At 37.3% G+C, this 23803-nt stretch overlaps 1 protein-coding gene across 24 annotated transcripts; it reads left to right on the top strand.

The window, feature by feature from the left end:
* Positions 1-1444: 1444 nt before the first annotated feature.
* Positions 1445-23530, top strand: LOC102219306 (gastrula zinc finger protein XlCGF57.1-like). 24 transcript variants are annotated; one of them, XM_023325725.1, is made up of 21 exons: positions 1446-1810; positions 3495-3657; positions 3886-4068; positions 4452-4598; positions 5709-5829; positions 6073-6156; positions 8228-8311; positions 9733-9816; positions 10197-10280; positions 11634-11717; positions 12044-12127; positions 12703-12786; positions 14147-14230; positions 14590-14673; positions 15225-15308; positions 15707-15790; positions 18027-18110; positions 18533-18616; positions 19338-19421; positions 19824-19942; positions 20711-23530. In XM_023325725.1, exons 2-21 carry the CDS (start codon positions 3613-3615, stop codon positions 20882-20884), a joined length of 1965 nt encoding a protein of 654 aa, XP_023181493.1. In that variant the 5' UTR covers positions 1446-1810; positions 3495-3612; the 3' UTR covers positions 20885-23530. The 24 variants fall into 24 exon arrangements, with proteins under 24 accessions (XP_023181504.1, XP_023181513.1, XP_023181493.1 ...); XM_023325726.1 differs by lacking the exon at positions 1446-1810 and adding an exon at positions 1817-2125; XM_023325736.1 differs by lacking the exon at positions 6073-6156 and having other exon boundaries at positions 1445-1810.
* Positions 23531-23803: the final 273 nt, after the last annotated feature.

The following is a 23803-nucleotide window of genomic DNA, read 5'->3' as shown; positions in this document are numbered from 1 at the left end:
TAATAAGCAGACAGGTGAAGCTAATCTCAGCATTCTGTTTCTAAGCTGTCAGTGAAAATGTGGATAAGCAGCTCGTCATCTTCTGCTCGTGATGAAACCAATTAAACATCAAATTTCCTAACATTGCCCCGTCACACATCATCCCTTCTCTCTCTCTTCTGATAAAAGTACAATTGGCATTTTATTTGGAAATCAAAGTCACAGAGTCTGGAGAGAGAGGGCTGAGGCACAAGATCGGAGATGTTTTCAGTCCAATGTGTTTTATTGAGCATATACGTCTTCCAGGAAGTTATAGAAACTTCATGCTTTCCTCTTCTGACAAGCTGCATAAAGAGGCTGGTTTCCTTTTCCAGTAGGAGTTGAAACATCCCCACACTGCCAAAGATACTGAGACCTGGTTTAAGAACAATAGTATGGAGCCATTATGTAACCTGCAGGTAATTTGGGACATATTTTTTAGCATTTTGTTGGCACTAAATCAAAGCCAGTTTAGTTCCCCTAAATGGTTCCATGTTTGCAAAGGAAATGAAGCTGATTGTGTCCATCCAAAGTTGACCAAATGCTCTCTGCCAATGCCAAATGGCTTTAGGTAAAGAAAGTGTGATGCTGGAAAAAAAACAAAGCTTGTGATCATTTGCTGCAATCTCAATGCAGAGCTATCAAAGTAGGATTCTGAAACCAGTGGCAATCCTATATCTGCATCCTTAGGAATTTAATTTCACCCTCCAATATGTCAATGCTCAGACTACCTGAAGAATTTGAAAGTGGAGCTGACATAAAACCTTTCTGCAGCTCTGACCTCTGGTAGGATTAGTTTGGAAGATAATGACGAACACATGGCTAGTTATGCACATTGGCAAATAACTAGCTATTGTACAGGAAGAGTGTGACACGTATTAGGAGGAGGTGCTAGGCCGGGGGTCTCAAACTCCAGGCCTCAAGGGCCGCAGTCCTGCAGTTTTTAGATGTGCCACAGGTACAAAACACTGGAATGAAATGACTTAATGACCTCCTCCTTGTGTAGATCAGTTTTCCAGAGCCTTAATGACCTAATTATTCTGTTCAGGTGTGAAGCAGCAGAGGCACATCTAAAAGTTGCAGGACTGCGGCGAGAACTGGAGTTTGAGACCCCTGTGCTAGGCTGTTGTGGATGTGTAGCCCACAGTTCTTCAACACATTATAAAAGCCCTGTTCGTTAAGTGAATTATTCATTACAAAGATGCCTGGCATTGGTAGGAAGTATTTAGATCGTTTTTCATGGATGCAACCGACAAATGAGTTTTTCTAACTCATAAATGTGGCGCAATTTAAAGAAAAATAAATATAAGTCCAGGGATATAATAATTAATTGATCACTAATCTTGCTATCTCTGCTCAGGCTTATACATGTAGATGACTCAATCCAAAAGGGCAAAGGGCAGCATAAAAACTACCGTAACTTCCTAGTGTTTGTACACACGTCCCTGTTCTCTGTCATTTTAAGAGCTCGCTCCCCTTTTTTTTCCATCTGTGCCTCTTCAGACGTGGTCTGAATCTACAGTGAGCTGAGAGAGAGGCCCAAACAACATTTATCAACCTAAACGCGGTGGTGGGCGTCTCCAGATCAGGAATAATAATGGACTAACAGTCTTCTCTGCTGTTTCAGTTTGATCGCCACTCTGGCTTCTCGGGGAGCTGGAAGAAGATGAGCCCTTTCTCTTCAGCTGAGGAGGGTTTGCTGCTGTTGCTGTGTGGGGGAGTGGGCTACATCCTGTGGCGTTTCCTGTGTTTGTAAACTAGACGGTGCAGAAAACGTCGGCGAGCAAAGCTGGTACGTAGAAAAATGTGATCGTTTTCAGTGTTCATATAATGTTAATTATGCATTTGGATGTCTGTGTGCTCATTTTGTAAACGTACAGTCGAAGAAGGGAGTAAAGCGGGTTATGCATTGTTAACAGCGTCAGTGTTAGCCAGTGCTGGGATGCTAACAAATGTTAGCTTAATGATCGGGAGGGGGAGGCACTCGTAACGACGGCCATCACGAATGTCTTTATAGCCCAGACTCGTCTGGAACCAGTTGAGCTTGTGGTTTCTTTTTTTTTTAGTAAACTAACTGGGAAAGACATGAAGCGATCCACCTTGTGAGGTATATACTCTGGCGAAACCGCCGTATCAATCCGAAGTGAACGTTTTCTCATGATTTGTTCCGAGTTTTTAGTCTGTGGGCGAGGGCGCCACCGAGCAGCTAGCTGCTGTTAGCTAGCCTGCTCAAACAGCAGCTAAACTAACGCAGGGTTCAGAGGCAGGACGAAGGCCACTACTGCATGTGCTGAAAATGTACGTTTAGTACAAAGTCAGCCTTTAGTTTGGTTATTTCTCTGTGTTTTAACTAACCAAACGGCAATAAACATTTGTAAATTATATACATTTTTCTCGACTTATTAAATTAGCATTAGCTGTAGCGGTCCGTTAGTTGTCTGGCTACACTATCGTTAGCTCACGTTAGTGAACTGAAACGCGTTGAAGCTTTTATGATGAAAAACATAAGTTAGTCCCATCACCAATCTAATATATATGAAAAACTAAAGTCTTCGCGATGTTTCTGTTTAAAATCGAATATATTGATAGCATTATATTTGTTAAAGGGGGGGTTTAATCATGCTTTTGTCTGCTTTTTTTCCCTCAAAAAGCACAATCCTAAACGTAGTTACATTCAATAATGGCAAACAAATAATTTACTCGAACTGTCTTAAACTAGCTTTTTAATGAGGAAAATAGTGTAGTTTCTACACAGTAGAGCAGCCAATAACACATAAATGTTATTCTATTTATGTTAAATATCAAATCCTAAGTGTATATTAACATACTTTGCTAAAATAAATTATTTCACACTAGTGAGCTTTCAGAGGAGTTTAAGATGAAGCCAAGACTGACTTATTGACTGTACAAATTAAGACCTTACATCAATTTAAAGGCTGAAATTCTGGGGTAATTAATGCCCTTCAATTACCTTAAAAAGCACAGAAAAACTACTCAAATCATTAAAAAATTACTTGCTTTAATTCTTTTAATACATATTCAATAGGATCTTTAGCAAATGTTCATTATCATTATCCTTAAAACCTGATTTTTGTCATTAGAATTTTTTTCTTTTGATATTTTTTTCAATCATCACTGAATTATAGATTATGTGTAATTATAGGTGCAGTTGTAATGTAGCACTTTTATTGGTTAAACCTATTAAAAAACAGATAACTGATGAGAACTGAAACTGGTATACGTTTCTTCCCAATAGGATAATTCTAACTCTCAAGTATTAGGCCAGATTAAATTCACTTTTAGCTACAGTGAGTCCTGTTGTTGTTAAAAATGTGTTCATTACCTGGAATCATTTGTGCAAAGAAAAATCATCTGTTTACATGAACTTGCTTTGTATTATGTGTCCATAAAGGCATCCAATGAAGCAGTTGTAACTGTATGTCTGTCTGTTTCGTCCACATCCTCCTCTTCCTCAGTTTTAGTACTAGATGAGTGAGGTGGGTGTGGCTTCCCACCAACCCGACCATCCTGACTGACGGATCTCTGGATGACCTTGTCCCCACCCCTGTCCCTGCGCTCACATATACCACAGCAATGTCACATCTGCCCAGCAGCTCAGTCCGCGACCATATGAAATGGGTTTGTTTTGACAACACCAAAGTGGTTACAAATAGTTTTACTTGCAGTCTTGTGTCACTCAGGATGTTGTCGTTGATAAATAGCTTGGCAGATGCCGCTACTGTCTTAGCTGTAGTTCATTTTAAATTGCAGCTCATTTTGTATGACTTGATACAGCTTGTAAAGTGTTGCGTCTTGTTTTCTTTTTTTGTTGTTGTTTTTTTGTCCCCCCTCCCCCTCCTAATGCAGGCGGGGCTGCTTGGCTGCGAAGCTGTCCTGTCCAGCATGGCCCTGATGCAGGCCAGTACAATGGCGGCTCCTCCTAAAAAAATGATGGCTCCGCTCGGCCATGCACCTCCTCAGAGAGACGGACCCGACCGTGCTCCCCAGAGCCACATGATCCTCCCTTCTGGAATGAGCTGTCCACCCCTGGTTAGGACTCACATGGGAAATATGGGGGGTTAACTGCTAGGCTTTCACAGTGTGAAGATTGCAAACCTTTTGCTTTTATACAATTTTTGTACGTAATTATTCTTGGATAAACCAGTTTTGTTACTTTTGTTGCATAATTTAGATTTGTCGTAAACAAAATCATATTAAAGAATGGTATGAATTATTAGAGAGGTTATAAAACAGGTCTATATGACCATTGCGGTTTATTTCTGGCGGTAGCTGTAACTGAAAATACTGCATATTAAAGAGTAAAAGGTCGTTGCTATTGCTTGGTTTTTGGCCATGATTGGAACCTCTGTTTACAGCGCTAAGAAGAGACCTTTGGGAAAATGGGAAATAATTAACTTTCTCTTGCTCCGTAGCTTATCAGGAAGGAAGGTGAATTCCAAGCTCCCCGCTTGCTGGATGAGAAGGACATGAGGACCAACGAAGACATGCAGCAGAAAAAAAAGAACAGGAAATCAGTGACGCCCTGTAAAGTGAGAGAACAAGAAGGAAGGGGAGGGAAGGTCAGTAGCCTGGATTGTTGAAATTGTTGGGAAAATTCTTGTATTCTTATTTCATGAATGTGCACTCAGCTCCCCGTGTGTGCACGTACCGCGTTCAGCATTTGACTTCGCTGATGTGTGGCTGCCTTGGATTATCCAAGGGTGCACATTTTTGTTTGTGTGGGGGTGGGGGAGGAGCACAGGAAAGATGTGGAGGGGGTGGGTGGAGGTTCTCTGGAGAGGAAGGGGGGGAGGGGAGTGAAGTGGAGCACAATGGCTGCAGTTGTGAGCATAACAGGGGGAGCAGTAACAGGAGGGCATTAAGGCCATCTGACATGACTGGGAGATTTTCTCATTTAAAATTGACATTGTGCTTTGAGGAAAAAGCTAAATTTGACTTTCTGCAGTAATTGTAGTGCAGTAATTTTAGTGTTTGTGTGGAATAAACAATTTAACGTGAATTTTGATTGTGTTAACAGTCACATTGAATAAAGGGGCGTCTGATGTTCAGTTCACAAAGGAAAACTGATGTAGAGTTTCATTACACGCAGCAATAAAGCATTTGATTTAGCTAATTTTGATAAGGACTTACAGCTAATGAAAACCCAACTTTTCACACAATCAGAATATTTCCTGAGACTTGTATGGAAAGGGTTTTTTTTAACTGACATATTAGCAGTATATAGTCAGGGAAAGCCTGATTACATGATAGGTATCCAGCAGACACTGACTTACAGTCAGCTAGAAGGGTAAGCAACTGAAGCTCATTCCTAAAGAAGCTAGATTTTCTGGGTGTTATGTGAAACTGTTAATGAAAAGTTGAGTGGAAGGAGAACATGTCCTGATCCAGGACATTGACTACAGCCAATGAATTTCTTATATTGCGTCTGAACCAGACATTAGAAGTGTTCCACATTTAATTTAGAAATTAAGGCCCCAGTTTCTGAAGGAAGAATGGCCAAAAAACCCCAGGAGAAGTTCACTCCTGAAACAAATAAACATCTACACAATACTCTTATTTTATTCAACTGCACCTGTCTGTTTGCATTAAAGCTTACTACATATTGAATATTTGTGTTACACTCTTCTTAAGCCTGTATTTAAAATGTTTTTTATCTGCTTATTTCATAGGGCGCAGGTGGAGATGAGAATGGTCCGGCCTCCAAAGTGCAGAAAAATTTTATTTGTGATCATTGTTACGGAGCATTTAGAAGTGGATATCACCTAAAGAGACATATTCTCATTCATACAGGTATGGTAGCTGTTTGTAGTAGCTCGACTTCTCTTTGAAGCCAGAACAGCTTTTAGTGACTGATTATTTAAATCAAATGTTGAAAGAGGCCTTAAACGTTTAAGTTGGACTGAGTCTAGAAGTGTGCTGCAGTTGTGAGCTTTTCCAGTGGCCTACTTAAAGCCTTGTTTGGTAATAGCTTTGCCTCACAGCTTACTGGTGTCTGTGGGGGACTTGAACTAAAACTGGTGCTCTTCGGTTTAGGGGAGAAGCCGTATGCTTGTGCCGTTTGTGACATGAGGTTTATTCAGCGTTACCACCTGGAGAGACACAGCCTCATTCACACGGGTATGCGTCCTTCAGCCGTGCCCATTTTTACATAAATCTGACTACGCATGTAGTCTTTCACATAAATCAAGGGACAGATGCTGACGATTCATTTTTGTCTGTGGACAGTAATTTCCAACAAAGCCAGCCCCAAAATCTCTTTATTCCAAATTATAACATGCAGTCTTTTTATTTGGCCCCACAATCAGAAAACAAAAGAATAGAAGCCATTGTGGTCCTGTAGTCCAGAGTCCATTATTAAAAACTCTTTATGTGAATTTCTTTGTTTTTAATAGTTTTGACTTTGTGTATTAAATATTAGCTGGTGCAGTTATAGAAATGTGAAACTTGATAGAAGTTTTGATAATTTTAGCAGTTATTTAAGGATTGGTGAGCGTTTTCTTGAAGAGTAGATGAAGATCTGGTGTAAGCAGAAGCTAATTTCAGCTTCCCACTTTATATTGATACTTGTTAGCCATTTTAAATTGTCTTAAAATACAAACAGTGCAGATTTTTTTTTTAATATACAGAAACATGTACATCTTGAACTTAAACTTGGCAGATCCTACTTGGTCCAAGGCTTAGATAGTATCAGACTGTCATGGGCTGATAACCTTCAGTGAGATTACCACTATTTTATCGTGCCATGGTATTTACACATACATTTTTGACTAAATTGTCTTGCATTATATTATTGCTTTTATTTAAAACAGAAAAGTAATTATTTGTCCCAGAGATGGCTGATATGGACTAATGACATTATCATGTTTCTTTGTGGGATTAATTGCAAATGTGATTAAAAATTACAATAAAAAGGGTCAAAAGATTAATCTTTTTGGCAACATGTATATTATAAAAAAAGTTGCATTCAGTTGTATAACTGTGCTGCTAAACAGTGAAATAATTGTTTTAAGTCATATTTTGAAACACAAGATCTATTGACGACCTCATGGAACAGTGGAAACAGTTTTTAAACCTGTAAAAACGGCAATCATACTGCCAGTTTTTGAGGATTGTTCATCTTTACCATATGATTACTAATCCCTTTAACAATAGTTTTTCTTTCACAAAATAATAATGAATTATGCAATATTTTCCAATCCTTAATTCCTACAAAAAACAACAACAAAAAAAACTATATTATTTCAATTGTAATAATTTTTTCTGAACAGTTTTTTATGGGGGTTTGCGACCATAATCACTGCCATATTATGCTATATGACATGCGGTTGGATCTGCAAGTGTACAACTGCTGATAGTTGAGAATCCTTTTAGAAAATCACATTAATAGCTTAGGAGTACCTTGACTTAATTTTTAAAATTTTGTTCATAAAGTTTTTCGATGTTGAATCCCAGCACAAGATGTTAAATTGTTGGAGAGCTGACTCTGCATCTTTGCCGTCTTTAAATATATGAGCTGGTCAGTTAAAAAATGATTTGAATTTCTGTTTATATGTAGAGGCTTAATCACTAACATGTTAGAAATTTGACCATATTTACTCTTTGGTATGTTGTTGTTGTTCTGGCTACATTACCATAATATTCATCCTCTGTGCTTTAACAGGTGAATTAGATTTGTAGTGAAGACTTTTTAATAGTGGACTTTATGATGGACTCTTACTTGTGGACCCCGGTGTGCAGATTTTAAGCTGTTAAAGCACAGGCAACACAAATCATGCAATACATAGCCCCTTTTTACTCTGTATGTTCTTCGGTTTGTGTTGACAGCATCTGCATGGTGATCAAATACTGAATTCTTAATGTCTTATTGTGTACAATTAAAAATTGCGGACATCAATTGGGGAGATGTTTACATAATAGCTATAAAACAGACTGGGTAAGTCAACCTTCTAAATAATTGTTTTAAGTAAATTATTGCTGCTAAGTTATTCACTATAAGAAATTAAAGCTAACTAACCTTGGGCTAATCTACCAATCCACTTTGATGTAGTTGACATTTACAGTTTTTCTTTTTGCCAATACTGCATCTGTCTTTTCCCATACACACTTTACACATTTCTTACTTTTCTTCCTGAGTTATTCCTTACTTGCCAGACTGACTAGCTAATACTTGTATGCTCTGTGTGTGTAGGGGTGAAGCCGTTTGCTTGTTCCATGTGTGACATGAGGTTTTTCCAGCGTTACCACCTGGAGAGACACAGACTCACTCATACGGGTATGCGTTCTTTTACCGTACCCAGTTTTTGTTTAGCGTGATTGGGTGGACTCTAAAGTCAGTGGATTGATTCTTACGCAGGGAAAGGGAAGGTTGACTTCGATCGAAGAAAAAAACACACAGGGTGAAAGAAAAACACAGGCTGTAGGATTTGATTTTGTGGAACAAACTGACAAAAACCATTTCAGGTTAGCTCTGGCCCTTTTTATTAAGTGTTAGAAATATCTGCTTGTAAAGTTAGAAAATGCTCATCATAAAATTACTTTGATATCCTGTGTAATAGTTATCCTAACTGTATAAATACTGACAAGAGCTTAAAGGGTTTCTGGAAATATATTTAAAAAATGTTCCCCTCATTTTTTACTTTTGTTTTTTGGATGGGCTTTCTTCCACACACTGACAATTTGTAAATGTACACAAATACAAACAATAGTTTGAACTGTCAGACAGCATAACAGGCATAAATAGATGTTAATGACTGCATCAAAAACAATTCAGATGCAAATACAATTATCCATATTTACTTGTAAAATTACATAAACTCACTTTTACTGTTGCTCACATTTTCTTTATTTTTCAAATTATTTTTTGACATTCTTGTATGTTTTTTGTTGGTCATACAAAAGTAAATGTCCTGTATTTTAGAAATGTCCATTGTTGTCTACAGTGTGAAAGCACAAGGCACTGATGAGTTGATCACAGGTGGACCTGGTGTAAAATAAAACCTAAAACCCATTAGATAGGAAATGTATTTTTTCTAAATCCCTTCCTTTAGATTTTTAGAAGTTCCACTATGAACAACCCATCATTGCACGTAAAATAACAATTTCATAACTTAACTGGTTTTCAATTGTTTTTTTTTTTTCATGAAACATGAAGCCATACCAATGAACAAAATACATAATTACTTACTAGACCTTAAGATCTTGGGTGACATTTACATTTACATTGTTGAGAAGTTTGTTCTGACTAGATCTAAGGTCCAGTGTTGCAAATTTAGAGAGACCTGAGGAAAGGGTGCTCTTTCTCCAGGAAAGTTCAAATCTGAGGAAGACTGGCCTCACTACAACTTAATTGGGAAAAGTCATTGTAATATTTCTGCAGTTTTAATTTGGATGAACTTCAGATCCATTTTTTGACATTTTTTTCCCCCTTCTATCCCATAGCAATGTAACTTTTACCATCTCAGAGCCTCTATGCATTGTTAAACCATCCCTAAATATTGTTTTTGTTTTGTGACGTACTCCATTTCATTTGAAAGTTGATAATCTCAATACCTGCTAATAATTTGACCAAACTTCTTTTAAACTAACATAAAAAGTGAATGAAGGAATATCGGTTCCTGATAAACTGGTTGTTATGAATTCCCCGTAATCCCAAAGTAACGGCGTAGCTAATTTGTTGATAATCTGTGTATGTAGGGGTGAAGCCGTACGCTTGCTCCATGTGCGACATGAGGTTCTTCCAACGTTACCATCTGGCAAGACACACCCTCACACACACTGGTATGCGTCTGCTCACTCTAGAAGTTTCCACCAAAAGCAAAGACTTAGCAGATTTTAAATGGCAAGAAAGACTAGTGCTCTGACGCTTGTGGATGTATCCAGACATGTAACAGATAGGTTGAAGTTTAGCATTTTTCTCTTAACTATATGAATACTTTATGAAACAGCTGTGTGTGTGAACTTCCTATATTCTGTTTAATTGTTAGATCATCCCTGCCATTTTTTTTGTTGTTCAAGTGAAATAACCTTCACCATACACACACACATTAAAAATGACACATGGTATAAATGTATAACTGGAAAAAACCTCACTTAGGAAATAGTTGATGATCAAATGTTCAAGGTTTCTTTTGAATATTTACATACTTTTGTATGTGTAGGGGTGAAGCCATACGCTTGCTCTGTGTGTGATATGAGATTTTTCCAACGCCACCACTTGGCACGACACAGCCTCACTCACACGGGTATGGTTTCACCCTTTTTCCTTCATCAGTGCCCAAATACCCAAATTTATTAGTCGTGTGTAACATGAAATATTTATTAGCATTAAAGCATCTTGGCTGTTAACATGTGTATGAAGTGCTTAGCAGCTAAATCCTGCAGATGATACTTGAAAATATTCTTGACTGGATTGAAAATAGCCCTTTTACTGTAAGCACCTCAGGTTATAGAATACAGTTTTAATCAAAGTCCCCATTTCATGAATGTTGACAGATTAGAAAATGTTAGTTGAATGTGTATTTTGTTTCAGTTCTGGTCCTCCTTGGCATGTCTGGATACATAAAATACAGATGCACCTCAGTAAATTGTAATACAATTGAAAATGTAAATTTAACCCACAAATATTGATTCATCACACACAGAATATTTAACAAGTCTTTTAGTTTCATTTGGATAATTATGGTTTTTAGCTAATGAAAAACCTACAATTCTCTTTCTCAAAAAATTAGAATTATTTATAAAACCAAGTCAAAAAATGGCTTGTTACAGAAACTTTAACTTGATCTGAAATAGGGATGCACTGACTATTAGGCAGATATCTGATAGTAATATTGTTGCTATTGGCCAATAACTGATATTTACAGATATAAACTGTGTTCTATACATTTCTCTAACCTTTTGACACCCTAAAGAAACAATCACACTGATGACGTACATAGCTACTTTAGTTAAACCACCCACAATCCTGCACCGCATCACTATTACTGCCACATTCCCAAGCAAACACCACATGGTCATCCTAATTCCAAAACGCAAACAAGATGGAAATAAATATTTGTTGTAAAGCTTATTGACTATTGTCAATAAGCTTTACTCATTAACTCGATACTTAGATGTTGAAAAATGACTAAAATTTGCAGAGATAACGAGCAGCAGTCCAGTCCAGAAGCTCCTGGATGAGTTCTGCTTCCCAAATCCTTACAAGGTTGCAGTTATTTTTTTTTTCCATCACTCTGCTTGAATACGGTTTCTAAACGGCCACCATCTTTAGCAGTGACATGGTGTGGTTTGACCTTCTTGTGGACAGACGTTAACTCAACAGTCCCATGCGTATGTAGGCCATAAGATGAGATAAATATAACATTTCTATAATAGCTTGATTTTCTTAGAAAGTGAATTTTTGTTTTTTATTAGCTGTAAACCATAATTACACTTGTGTAATGTGTGTGTGTCAGTTTCAATATTTTAATCAAATTATTGAAGGAAATCAACTTTTGTCCAATGATATTCAAATTTATTGAGGAGCAGCTGTAAGTAAGTGTGTCCTGTTGAGTTCATTTTGTCTTTACAAGAAAAACTTTGCTTTGTGTGTGCAGGAGTGAAGCCATATGCTTGCTCCATGTGTGACATGAGATTTTTCCAGAGATACCACCTGGCAAGACACACTCTCACTCACACGGGTAGAAGTTTTACTTATCCCTCTTTCTTGACAGTGCTAGGGTTTCTAGACATTTTGTTAATGGTATGGGCCATTTTTGTCAGCACTAAAAATTATATATCTTTTTTTTGTCTATCTGAATCATTAAATCTAAGTTGCGAACACAAGTTTGTCCTGTATTGTTTATATTTGATGCTACGTCTTTATGTCTGCACAGAAATAGCTGGCTATAAAGGTTAATGAGCATTTGTAATGAAAATTAGACATTAGTATATGTAAAATCATACAGCTGTGCCCTCATTTGACTAGATTTTCTTGTCTCTAAAATCTGGTACTGTATACATTTAGGGGTGAAGCCATACGCTTGCTCCATGTGTGACATGAGGTTCTTCCAGCGTTACCATTTGGCAAGACACACCCTCACTCATACCGGTATGATTAATTAATTTTCACTGTGAAAGTTTTGCCATTTAAAAGAAAAAAAAAAACTTTTAAAATTACATTCATAATCCCTTCTCCATACTTTAATTATACGACTGTCGATAAATCTTTAGGCTTTGTTGGAAAACTGTCCACTGAAGAAGTGATTCTGTCAATTACCTTGACTTTTAATACTGTAATGGTACTTTTGCATGCACATTGCTGACTATTGCTTGTTTTCAATGAGAGAAACATTACACTACAAGGTGTATTGAGTGCAGTTATGAAGCTGATCAATTGCTTGATCAAAAAGCTGACAAAAACAAATCTGAGGATTTGGTTAAATTATTATAAAGGTTCGGATCTGTTTGTGGGAAAAGCTTCAGTATGAAATTAAAGCAAACTACTTAAAGCTATAACAAGCTTTATATACATGTATTAAGCTAAACTGCACTTCTCTTTTAACCTATATTAGTGTAATGTCTCTAGCTTCACATTATTAAAGCATGGTAGAAGAAAAAAATAAATTCATGTAAATAGTTTTTCATGTCTTGATGTTGAATACCTCTAATTTTGTTGTGTTTTAGGGGTGAAGCCATATGCTTGTACCATGTGTGACATGAGATTTATTCAACGTTACCAGCTGGAGAGACACAGCCTCACTCATACAGGTATGTGCTCATTTATTTATATTTGCCTCCATCCAATCGCTTCCTGGCTTTGGTCGTGCATGCAGTACGCATTAATGGTTGAATGGCTGCTTCAAACTCGAGTTTGTAATGCTTGCTATAACTATCCTGGCAGTTGCTAATTTAGTCCTGGAGCATCGTTACAAATCGTCAGTGTATTAGAACATTTCCCCCTGTTCTTTGTTTATGAAATGACATGACAACCAGGAAGTACGTGAAAATCAGGCTTTTTAGCCATCATTGCGTTACTGCAGCCTGGTCTATCTTGGTGCATGCTTCCTGACTGATGTTTTTTAATGCAATTTTATTACAGCTCAAAGATGTTTGCCAAAGATCTTCAGAAAGCAAACTGGATTTTAATAAAAATATTTAATCAATATTTTAAAAGTTAAGATCAAATTTGCCTTACATTGTTGTGCAATGAAAGCTAAATTGCTGCCTGCAAATCAGAGATACATGCAGTTATAACTTTACTCTGATTGGGAAATGTAGATTTAGCATATCTTGCAGTCATACACACAAAGGAAGCACTTTGTGAGGCCATATTGAACTGGAACTGTGCTCAGAACGGGCACAAAGTTTTGGTTAATGCTTTGGTTTCCTTGGCAAAGAAAAAACTCATTTTGTCATTGTCATTTCACATTCAAAGTTATGGTCAGGAAACAAACGTATACTTTCATGCATACATAACTGTTTGTAAATATGTCTCACATTTATATTGTTTTGTAAGTTGGATTTTACTAAGATTTTAAATGATGGAATGAAGTTGACTTTCATAAGTTACTTTTACTTTCTAATTTTCTGAAAGCACAACAGATGCTCTAATGTTGAAAACAGTTGTTTGCCAACTGCCTAAAATTGTCTCCTGCTATCAGCGTGATTTAGTTTGACAAATCTAATCAGGAAATCCTTTTTGGGTTTGTTGGAAACATGATCACAATTAGGATTTATTTGGCATTTCATGAGTTGGAATGATCCCCTCTGGAGATTCAGGCCCCAGTTGCTTGTCTGTTCACTTATAAGCACCTCCTGAAAAACCCAAACTTTTTTGCTTTGAAACAAGTTGATTTGGCCATCTGATCAGAAGATCTTCCTTATTCTATGGCAGCTCAATTAACATAATAGCCAAAGATTAGTGGCAGTTAAAGAGATGTGGAAACGTTGTCTTTTTCTATCGATTTGGATAGCAGGTTTGTGAAGCAAGCTGGGATTTCCAGTTCAAACCGAGCGCTGATAAGTGCAGCCAAACTTTACTAAAGCAATTAGTAAAGTTTATCATTGATCATTTTTGGCAGTTGAGGTATTTTTTTTTTATGCTAAAGCTCATACTTTGTGTGTATAGGGGTGAAGCCGTACGCTTGCACCATGTGTGACAAGAGGTTTTTTCAGCGCTACCACCTGGCGAGACACAGCCTCACTCATATGGGTATGCCTCTGCCAATCCTAAACCTGTCACAAGATTAGGATGCTGTAGTATGCCTGATCTAGACTCTTATGTTATTATAGCTGCATTCATTCACAGATTCAGGTAGTTTGATTTCCACTAGGTTGTACACACGGGTCTTGTGTTGGAGTGGATTTAGGACAACTCATTTTGTAGTTTACAACAACCATATTGTACACTTGTAAGTTACATTAGGATTATGACATTGGTTATTAACCACAGTTAATAATTAAACCATATTGGCTCATTTCTTACCAAACAGGACTTTAGACTCATAGTTTTTTTTTTTTTATTGTTGTTGTAGAGACATAAATTTTTTTTTCTTGATGCTCTGGGTTTAGGTGTGAAACCTTTTGCTTGCACCATGTGTGACATGAAGTTTTTTCAACGTTACCACCTGGCGAGACACAGCCTCACTCATACGGGTATGGGTCTGTCCACCGTCAGTCAGACTTTAGGGTGCACATTTTATGTTAATTCACTTCACGTTTCTGCATATTCATGTCTCAGGAACGTGTTAATTACAGGGTTCCTACAAAGTTTGGAATTCAGGTTCTGTATTTTCCAGGTTTGTCTATGTATGAGAAAATAAAATAAGAATATGGAAAATTTCCATCTCAATTTCTCTAGATCTTTATCTTTCCGTCTCCATCTTTCGCTCATATTTAATATTTTGACATGAACATAAAGGGCTGAACTCCAAAGTTTGTTCTGGATTGTTTCTTCACATGGAAATTGTCCTGGAACCCTGTAATTATAAAGTTAACAAAGACCTGTTGATATTGGTCAGTATTGTTAAGGATAAACAGGATTAATTCATAAATCAGCATTTTACTCTTTTTATTGTTAATTTTTAAAAATGTGAAATCGATTAGGCATTTTGTGTGGTTAATAACCAATAACGTTAAACTTTTATTATACATTTAAACAAGTGAAAAGGAGGCAAAGTGATATAATACTGCTACTTTGCATTTAGGTGTGAAACCTTATGCTTGCACCATGTGTGACAAGAGGTTTTTTCAACGCTACCACCTGGCGAGACACAGCCTCACTCATATGGGTATGCGTCCGCCCACCTTACCCATGTCACTGAGATCAAACTGTGTTTATGTTTCATCAGATGTTCACCCAGCAAGCTTACATAGTAATCTATATTCTCTCAAGCTGAATATTAAAGCAGACCTTTATAGATTACAGGATTGCAACATCATCAGCTCATGTGATGTGTTAAATTGTGGATTTGAATTGGTTCATATAGTTTGATGTGTTGTTTAATAAAATCGGGTTACCATTTTCTTGGAAAAAAACATAAAAAATAAAAAAACCCAATCCCCTGCAATTATTGTGGTTAACAACCCATCAATTCCGTCTATATGTTTAAAGTGTCATGCTTATTGATGGATTGTGAACACAAGCCCAGACAGTTTTGTATATAATACTTTAATGCTCTGCGTTTAGGTGTGAAACCTTTTGCTTGTACCATGTGTGACATGAGGTTTGTCCAGCGTTACCACCTGGCAAGACACAGCCTCACTCATACTGGTACGCCTCAGTGCACTCGCCCTCTCACATTATACAGGACACCGTTACTTTAAATCAGCATCAAAAGTGTTTCCAGATTCTAGGGATGGGTGATATGGACATTTTCACTATATCTTACGGTATTTACTGCAATGGAGATGGAAGGGATGAGAAGTCTGAAAGATTTCCTTGCAATTGGTTTTCTATAAATATGTGACTGTATATAGAAAGAGACCTACAGGCACAGATGGCTCTAGATATCCAATTGACCCATTATCAATTAGACTATTTCACTACACTACTACATCAAGTATTGCAACGGAAATGCAGAAGAGTACACAATGCACCTTTAAACATTTGAGATGCACCATTTACTGATGGCCTTTGGCACTCAGGGTGGGTGATTTGGTAATATCAGATCATATAATCTATTGGGCACATTCTGTACACTGCTGTTCTATGCTCAGACTCTCAGGTTTTGCTTCATTAACCTACTTTTAAGCAGCAAGAGTGAGAACTATGAGTGGTAAAGTGGTGTTTTTATCTTTTAAATTTAATGTAAAGGCATTAACTTTGGCTAAGTGATCTGTAGCAGAGTGTATTTCAATAATAAAGTACAATTGTACTAGACATAAGTTAGCTAAATTTAACCTGGATGAAAATCTATTCAAAAATGTTTTTGCCAAAAATGCTCTTGTCTTTCCTGTGAAAAAGTTGTTTGCACATTATGAATGTTACAGATTCACCAAGAAATTGTGATCAGACTTGGACAATTTCAACCATGATCTGCCCTGATTTACCAGTAATAAATTCTCTAAAGTCCAGTGAACGTACCACACCTAAACACAACCAACTCTCTGTGCAACTTGTTCCCGTGTGATGAAGACTCGACATTTGCTGTTGACATTAAAAATGATATTGAATGAAACAGAGAAGTAAGACGGTGTTTAAATTGAAACTTTTTTCATAATATGTTGATAAATGTCTGCAGTCCATTCAAGCTGTGGGAGAGTAAGACTTTTGGTAGATAACAGGAAGGCTGAAAAGTGAACTGCAGTTGGTTTATTTTGTTTTTTTGAGCTTCTAGCCTCTGCCTGTCATGAAACATGTCAGATTTAAATATGATGAAATAAATTTTGAAATGTCTGAGTTGAGGTGTTCCCTTATAGTCATTTGCAGCTACTAATGCTAACCATACTAATTGTTGATCTAAGATACTAAAGAGAAGAGTGTAATAGATCAACACTTTATAAATGTTTTAATTGGTCAAGCCCTGCTCTGTCACACATTGATGTCTCTGCTCCAAATATAAATGACTGCTCATTTAAGAAGTCCTTAAAGATGCTTCCTGTTATTAGAGAGAAATCAGAATAACCTGAAATCTGTATCAGTTGGTGAAACGTTTACAAAAACCAGAGCTACACGATACATCTTTCTAGATTTTGAAGTGTAAAATATAGATAAATGCCATATTGTCCATCCCTAAATGGATCCGCTAGTGGATAAAATAGTTTCCAACAACAGAAGCATCGATTTGAATTATTCTAATCTAAAACATAATCGGTTAGATTGTTTACTTAGGATAACTCATTCTTGTCACTGTTATTACATGGTAAACGAACACCATGTTGTTATCCGTACTGGTATGCACACCTCTTTAAATCCATAAGTAATTTGGCAAAAACAACTTGGCTCATGTGAAACATTTGGCGTGTTAAACTCCGTATCCATCAAATAGACAAAAATATCAGCATCTGGTCTGTGCGTTTAAAACTCTTATTAGTTTGCTTTGTTTTTCTATGATGGTAAGAAAAGTCTCGTTTTGTTTTTTTAGATGAATTTGACCATGTTCAATGACTTTAACGATATGGTAACAGTTTGATGACCTTCACATGAATTATTTAGAGGAAAAATATTCACTTCTGTTGAAACGTTTAAACTTCTCTTGTACTTGATAAGTTACTAACATAACACACACAAATGATTCTGGCGCTTTCAAGTTAGTAATTTTAACTCCTCGTGTCATAAAGAGCAAACTTTATCAACTTGTAAAGTAAGTACAGTGGTCAGTTGTTTAGTTTTTTGCTGCCGACTAGTGTACCCTAAAGTTAACATGTGAAACGTATATACATATTTTTCTTTGTGTTGCATGACTTGGAAAATGTGTAGTTAAGTAATAATAATTTAGATATTTTTGTTGAAGAATGGAAATGAGAGCTGAAGTGATATAATAGTAATATTGCTACTTTGCATTTAGGTGTGAAACCTTATGCTTGCACCATGTGTGACAAGAGGTTTTTTCAACGCTACCACCTGGCGAGACACAGCCTCACTCATATGGGTATGCGTCCGCCCACCTTACCCATGTCACTGAGATCAGCTTGTTCATACATTATGAAGTTTCAATTATCTCAGACAATTGATATTTCTGTGAAAGTAAGGGACACTTTTACTTGTTTTTTTTTTTTTAACTCTGGTGCACTGTGTGTTAAAGTAACATATAAGACCAGGACTAAATATATCATCAGCTCATGGGATGTGTTTAGAAGTGGATACATAATTTGACAAAAAACCAAAACAAAACACACTGTTAATCGCATTCAAACAAATTTAGAGCATACATAACTGATCGTTTTTAAACAATTGAGAAGTGGTTAACAACCCATCAATTGTAAATACAAGTTTCAAGTACATTTCTGATTGATGGATTGTGAAACGTGAAGTAAAAGCCCTGAAATTAACGTGTTGATGCTCTGCGTTTAGGTGTGAAACCTTTTGCTTGCACCATTTGTGACATGAGGTTTGTTCAGCGTTACCACCTGGCGAGACACAGCCTCACTCATACTGGTACGCCTCAGTGCACCTGACCTCTTGCATTGTCTACAGTACTGTGCAAAAGTTTTCGGCTCAAGCCGTAGGGATTCTCATCCTCTGCGTGTGGCGGCCTCATGGTGTTGGGTTGATATTTTTCAGCAGTAAGATGGAAGCTGGTAACTATTGATAGGAAGATAAGTACAGGGAAGGAAGACAAGCTGCAGGTAGAGGTATATTTGTTTGTTTGAAAGGCCTAATCAAAGTCCAGATCTAGACCTCATTGAGAATCTGTGGCAAGACTTGAAAACTTCTTTCCAGATGCTGAAATGCTTAAGAGCAATTTATTTATTTTGTTCTTTTACAATAATGAGCATCTTTTAGTTGTTGTATCACATAAATTCCAATCAAATAAAGTAAAATGTCTGGTTCTAACTTGACAAAATGTTGAAACTTTGAAGAGCCGAGTTCCCTAATGTATTGCCTGTACACATTTTCTGTAATCTTTGGTTTATATTTCCCATTTTTACCAGAATGTAAATGGAGGAATGGCCCAAGACTGTTGCACAGTACTGTAGCCTCATGTTAAAATATTAATCAGCCATTTTAGTTGCATGAATGCTTATATTAAAACGACAAAATGCACATTACATTCCTGTGTAGGATGAACTCCCTTTTGCAGGGCTAGCTTGAGCTTAAACCCTGTCTGTCTTGCACTTGTGGGTGGTAGGGCTAATATATTGCTCTGTGTGTGTAGGGGTGAAGCCGTTTGCTTGTTCCATGTGTGACATGAGGTTTATTCAGCGTAACCACCTGGAGAGACACAGCCTCACTCATACGGGTATGCGTTCCTCTGTCGAGCCCCTGTTACCCAGAAAAGGCACCGGTGCATGAACAACAAACTCGAGTTTGGATTGTTAAGTCATTTGATGGGATGTTGAACCAGCCTAAAAGAAACTCGCCCCAGTTTTGTGGGGCCTCTGTGTTGCTTAGATCTGGGCCATAAAATTGAGAAACTCCACTCTGATCTACACATAATGAGTTGATGACGAGGCCTTTTTAGAAAAGCAGCTCAAAGTACTCTTGATTGTTTGACATTTAATAGAAGAGTTATTTTCCCCCTGAACTGATATAAGTGTTGGACATTTATTCTCTTAAGACATCTAAATTAACACTCTTGCCATTTTGCTGACTCAAGACTCTAAGACTGATGCATTGACTGTGTATTTGTGTGCTCTTCCAGGAGAGAAGCCATTTGCATGTGACATGTGTGATATGAGGTTTATTCAGCGCTACCACCTTGAGAGACACAAGCGCGTTCACAGTGGGGAGAAGCCTTATCAATGCGAAAGATGCCAGCAGGTAGGTCTGACTGAACAGGAAGCAAAGCCTTTTCAAATCCGGTGATATATGACTAATGATAATAATGCATCTTATCTATAGTTCCCTTTTTTACTTGCAATTTCCAATGGCTAAAAGTGGGAAAGCAATTACAATGGATAAAACAGAAGAGATTTAAATAAACATCTACAAAAGTGAACCAAAAGTTTCGCTAAAGAGAAACGTCACAAGACCTTTTTAACAGTCAGTTTAATGTATTTTATTAATTTTTATTACCAAAACAATGAAAAGAAACAGAATCATTTAATATAACCAAAGTGATCAAAGGCGCAGGTTGACGCAACACTAATTTTTTCCCTTTTTTTTTTTAATGAAAATGGAAAACAAACCAGGGAATTAGAGGAAAACAAATAAGAAGGAATAATTAAGTCTCAACAGTTAGTTATTTTTTTTTAAAAAAAGGCTTAATAAATCATAAGGCTTAAGACTTCAGAGAAAAAGAAAATCTAATGAAAAATGAAACTTGCACAACATATCCAATCTTATGCATCAAAAACAAACACGCGTACAATTATGTAAAAGAAATTAAGGGACCAACGAGGGTTAGAATTGGCCCCGATTGTTGATTTTCATCAAAACTGAATTTTCAGTAAGTCCACACTTTTTAAACTGGATAGACTTTGGTAAACATACAAATTATTTAACTATAAATGATTTTTGATCAAGTTTTGTGCTGCATGTTAGTGGAAGATAGATTTATCTAATATTTCCCTTTTCTGTCTCTCGAAGAACTTTTCACGCACAGACCGTCTGCTGCGACATCGGCGGCTGTGCCAGGGCCGCAGCGTAGCCAAAGTAGAGAACCAGCCATGCTGCGAACCACGCCCGTACCAGCAGGAGCCCCCGCCTGCTCCGCCAACCTGGAGCCCCCTGCACCCACCTCCGGGACGGCTGGCTGTCTGACATTACGCCTTCCCGGGATCCATAACTACAGCGGAGATGGGACAAGCCGCAGGGTTTCCTCCTCTCGCCTCTGTGCAGAGTGGCGCCACATTCTAGCGCAGACCGCTCTCTCAGCTCCAGTCCTGGGATTATTAATGACAGTGGGGCAATTTTTTTTATTTTTATTTTTTATTTACATTTCACTGTGTTCCCTTTTCTTCCCTGTTTTTTTATTTTAAATGATACTCTTTTTCTGTGATGAACAGTGGTCAATGGTCCTGTTTTGTACATTTTTGTTCCCAAGAAAAAAAAGGTTTTTATTGTTCAAACAAACTGCATTTGGTGGTACTCCTCGGGAAGGGAACTGGATATTGTTTGTCCTAATGTTTTTGCAAAAAAAAAAAAAAATGGTGGAAAAATACTATCGGAGCAACTTGGTATTTTTTTTTTTTTCCTCTTAAATGGCCCATTTTACCTCAAAAGAATAGTCACTCGGTTTAATCGGTAAAACTGAGTTTTCCCTCCAGATCGAGCGTGGAAGCTCCTCGTCATTGGGACCACAGTTTGCCTTTCGGTGCTGCTTACCAAGAAGTTTTTACTGGAAGCATCGACTGGCACCTTCAGTGTTTTGATACACTAAATTCTGTTGACTCGATCAGCAGGGAAGGCTCAGTTTTAATCGGTGTAAATAATTGAAAATGTATATTAATCTAGATTGGACTTGAGTGTTGTCTTTTTATGCGTAAAATGGGCCAAAATAAGAGTAAAAATGGAGTTCAGATACAGTCTGTCGGCGCCGTTGCAGTCGAGTCCTGAGGGAAGCAGTTTGTCTAAGATAATGTTTGTAAACCAGATCAATTTTTTGTGTCGACTCACGAGTTTCAGAGGACAGCAGTGTAACAGTACTTCTTCCACAATTACTGTCCATTCACCTGTGTGTGTATATACTGAGATCTCCAGTGCTGTGTCAGAAAAATGTCTCTCCCAGAGTTTGGGTGGAAACCGGTGCAGGTCGGCCTCCTCGAGTCTCACTGTTTGTACAGCTCGTCACATTGTGAGATTAGCAGCAGTATACAGAATATTGTGGCCTTAGTATGTTTTCTTTATTAATTTTGTTTGTTGCCTTTTATTTTTCTGCTGTGTTTTAGGCTGTGGCTCAGATACATTTGCCAGCCTTTTGTTGTTTCTTTTTGTTTGTTTTAAAATGACTAAGCTCTCAGTTGTTGAATGCTGAAAGCTTCAGAAAACAGATCTTTCTGATGATAATTTTGTAACACGGCATCCTGTCCTGAAGGTAGTGCTCAGCGGTTTTTAACAAATTGCTTCTTTTTTTTTTCCAGATATGTGACCGGTGTGTAAATGTTTATCATGTCATTGGGTTTAGCCTTAAGTTTGAAATACACGAGTTATTGGACTAAATGCCGCTGTTATAACTGGGTTTCTTCTGCGCATCATGAACTTTGGAGGGAATCTTTTCAAGCGGCCAATCAGCTGCTGGTCGTGTTTCTCCGCCCCGCTGTTACCGAGCAGCTTCTGGCCCTGAACCGTCAGTGCTTGGCGGAGAAGTGCTGCGTCCAGGCAACCTGTTTAACCTGTATTGTACCGATCTGGACGACATGCTGTTGAAGCCATTAACCAAATGTGGAAGCTTTCTGCAGCCTCTGTATTTGCTTCAATGTGTCAGAATTGTAAGGAAATTGGGATGGTGTTTTTTTTTTTTTTTTATATATATATATATAAAGACAAAGTTGTGCAGCTGGTAAAGTGTGCACAGAGAAAAGGTTCAGTTTTAAGTTAATTGATTTGGCTGAAATTATGATGGAGAAAAAGGGCCAAGTTTAAAGAAATACAGTCATTTGCTTTGGAAACACTATTCCCAGCCTGTGGAAGGACTCCACTGGCATGTGCACATATTAAAAAAAAAGCAAAAGGGCAATACAGTATGTAGATGTTGCTTGTTAATATTCGTCATTTATTGTTTTTAGTATTATCTTTTCCATCATTAAATCGCAATAGAACCCTTCCATCTCAGATCTCGTTATGAGATTTTGTTTTTCAAAGGAAGGGTTAGCGCATCACATTTTTATGATTGTTTTAAGGACTTTTTTTTAATTATTACTCAGATGAAATTGTACACTGGAATGAAATGGAAAAACATGAAAATTTGATTTCTTTTTTTTTATTCCTTTCAGTCTGTCTTAGATATTAGGCTTTGACAAGTTTGTTTTCTCTTTGACACAGAAGGCAAACAGAAAGATTTGGATCAGTACAGTTGGGAGCCCAGTATGTTTCTGTAATTTTGACATTATATGATGTAGTATCACAGGAAAATGTTTGCTTTTCTTATACAAAGTCCCTGGTATTTGTAGTAAATTATATTGATAATGGTATTAGATGAACAACAGCATAACAGTAGCTATCACAGATTAGTTGTTTTTCTTTATTAGTCTTGCATGCAGAGTTACGGTCCTCAGTTAAGATAGGATCTCTATTGATTATTTTGTGTAGGAAAAAGTGCATAAGAATAACTTCCTAAAAAAATTACAATGAATTATTGTAAAAATGGGCTAACTAATATGTACCCTTGTGATCCAATTAGTTTCAGCTGTATGAAAATCAGAGGAGAGGCTTCTTACTATTATGCTAAAATAAAGAATTTGTAAAGGACTTGCTGTTTTTAATTATTAATGAAACTGAAAGTCAAATGTGCCGAAGTATATCTGATCCCTGTTTTGTCTTACACCGGTGTGAAGATGTAGAAGTCTAATCTTCACAGGGTTACTATGCAGTCTTGAATTCCTGGATAAATAAGGAGATGCATGGGAAATAGAAAATGCTGTATTTTCTTTATGTCTATTCTCGGGGTGATTCACTGTTGGTATGACATCGTAATGTTCACCTGGACCATCAGTGTCAAACTCCAGTCCTTGAGGGCAGGTA

The sequence above is a fragment of the Xiphophorus maculatus genome, chromosome 20, assembly GCF_002775205.1.
Source record: "Xiphophorus maculatus strain JP 163 A chromosome 20, X_maculatus-5.0-male, whole genome shotgun sequence".
Taxonomy (NCBI): Eukaryota; Metazoa; Chordata; class Actinopteri; order Cyprinodontiformes; family Poeciliidae; genus Xiphophorus; species Xiphophorus maculatus.
Note: the sequence above shows the minus strand (reverse complement) of the source record. Positions and strands in the feature narration are given on the sequence as shown.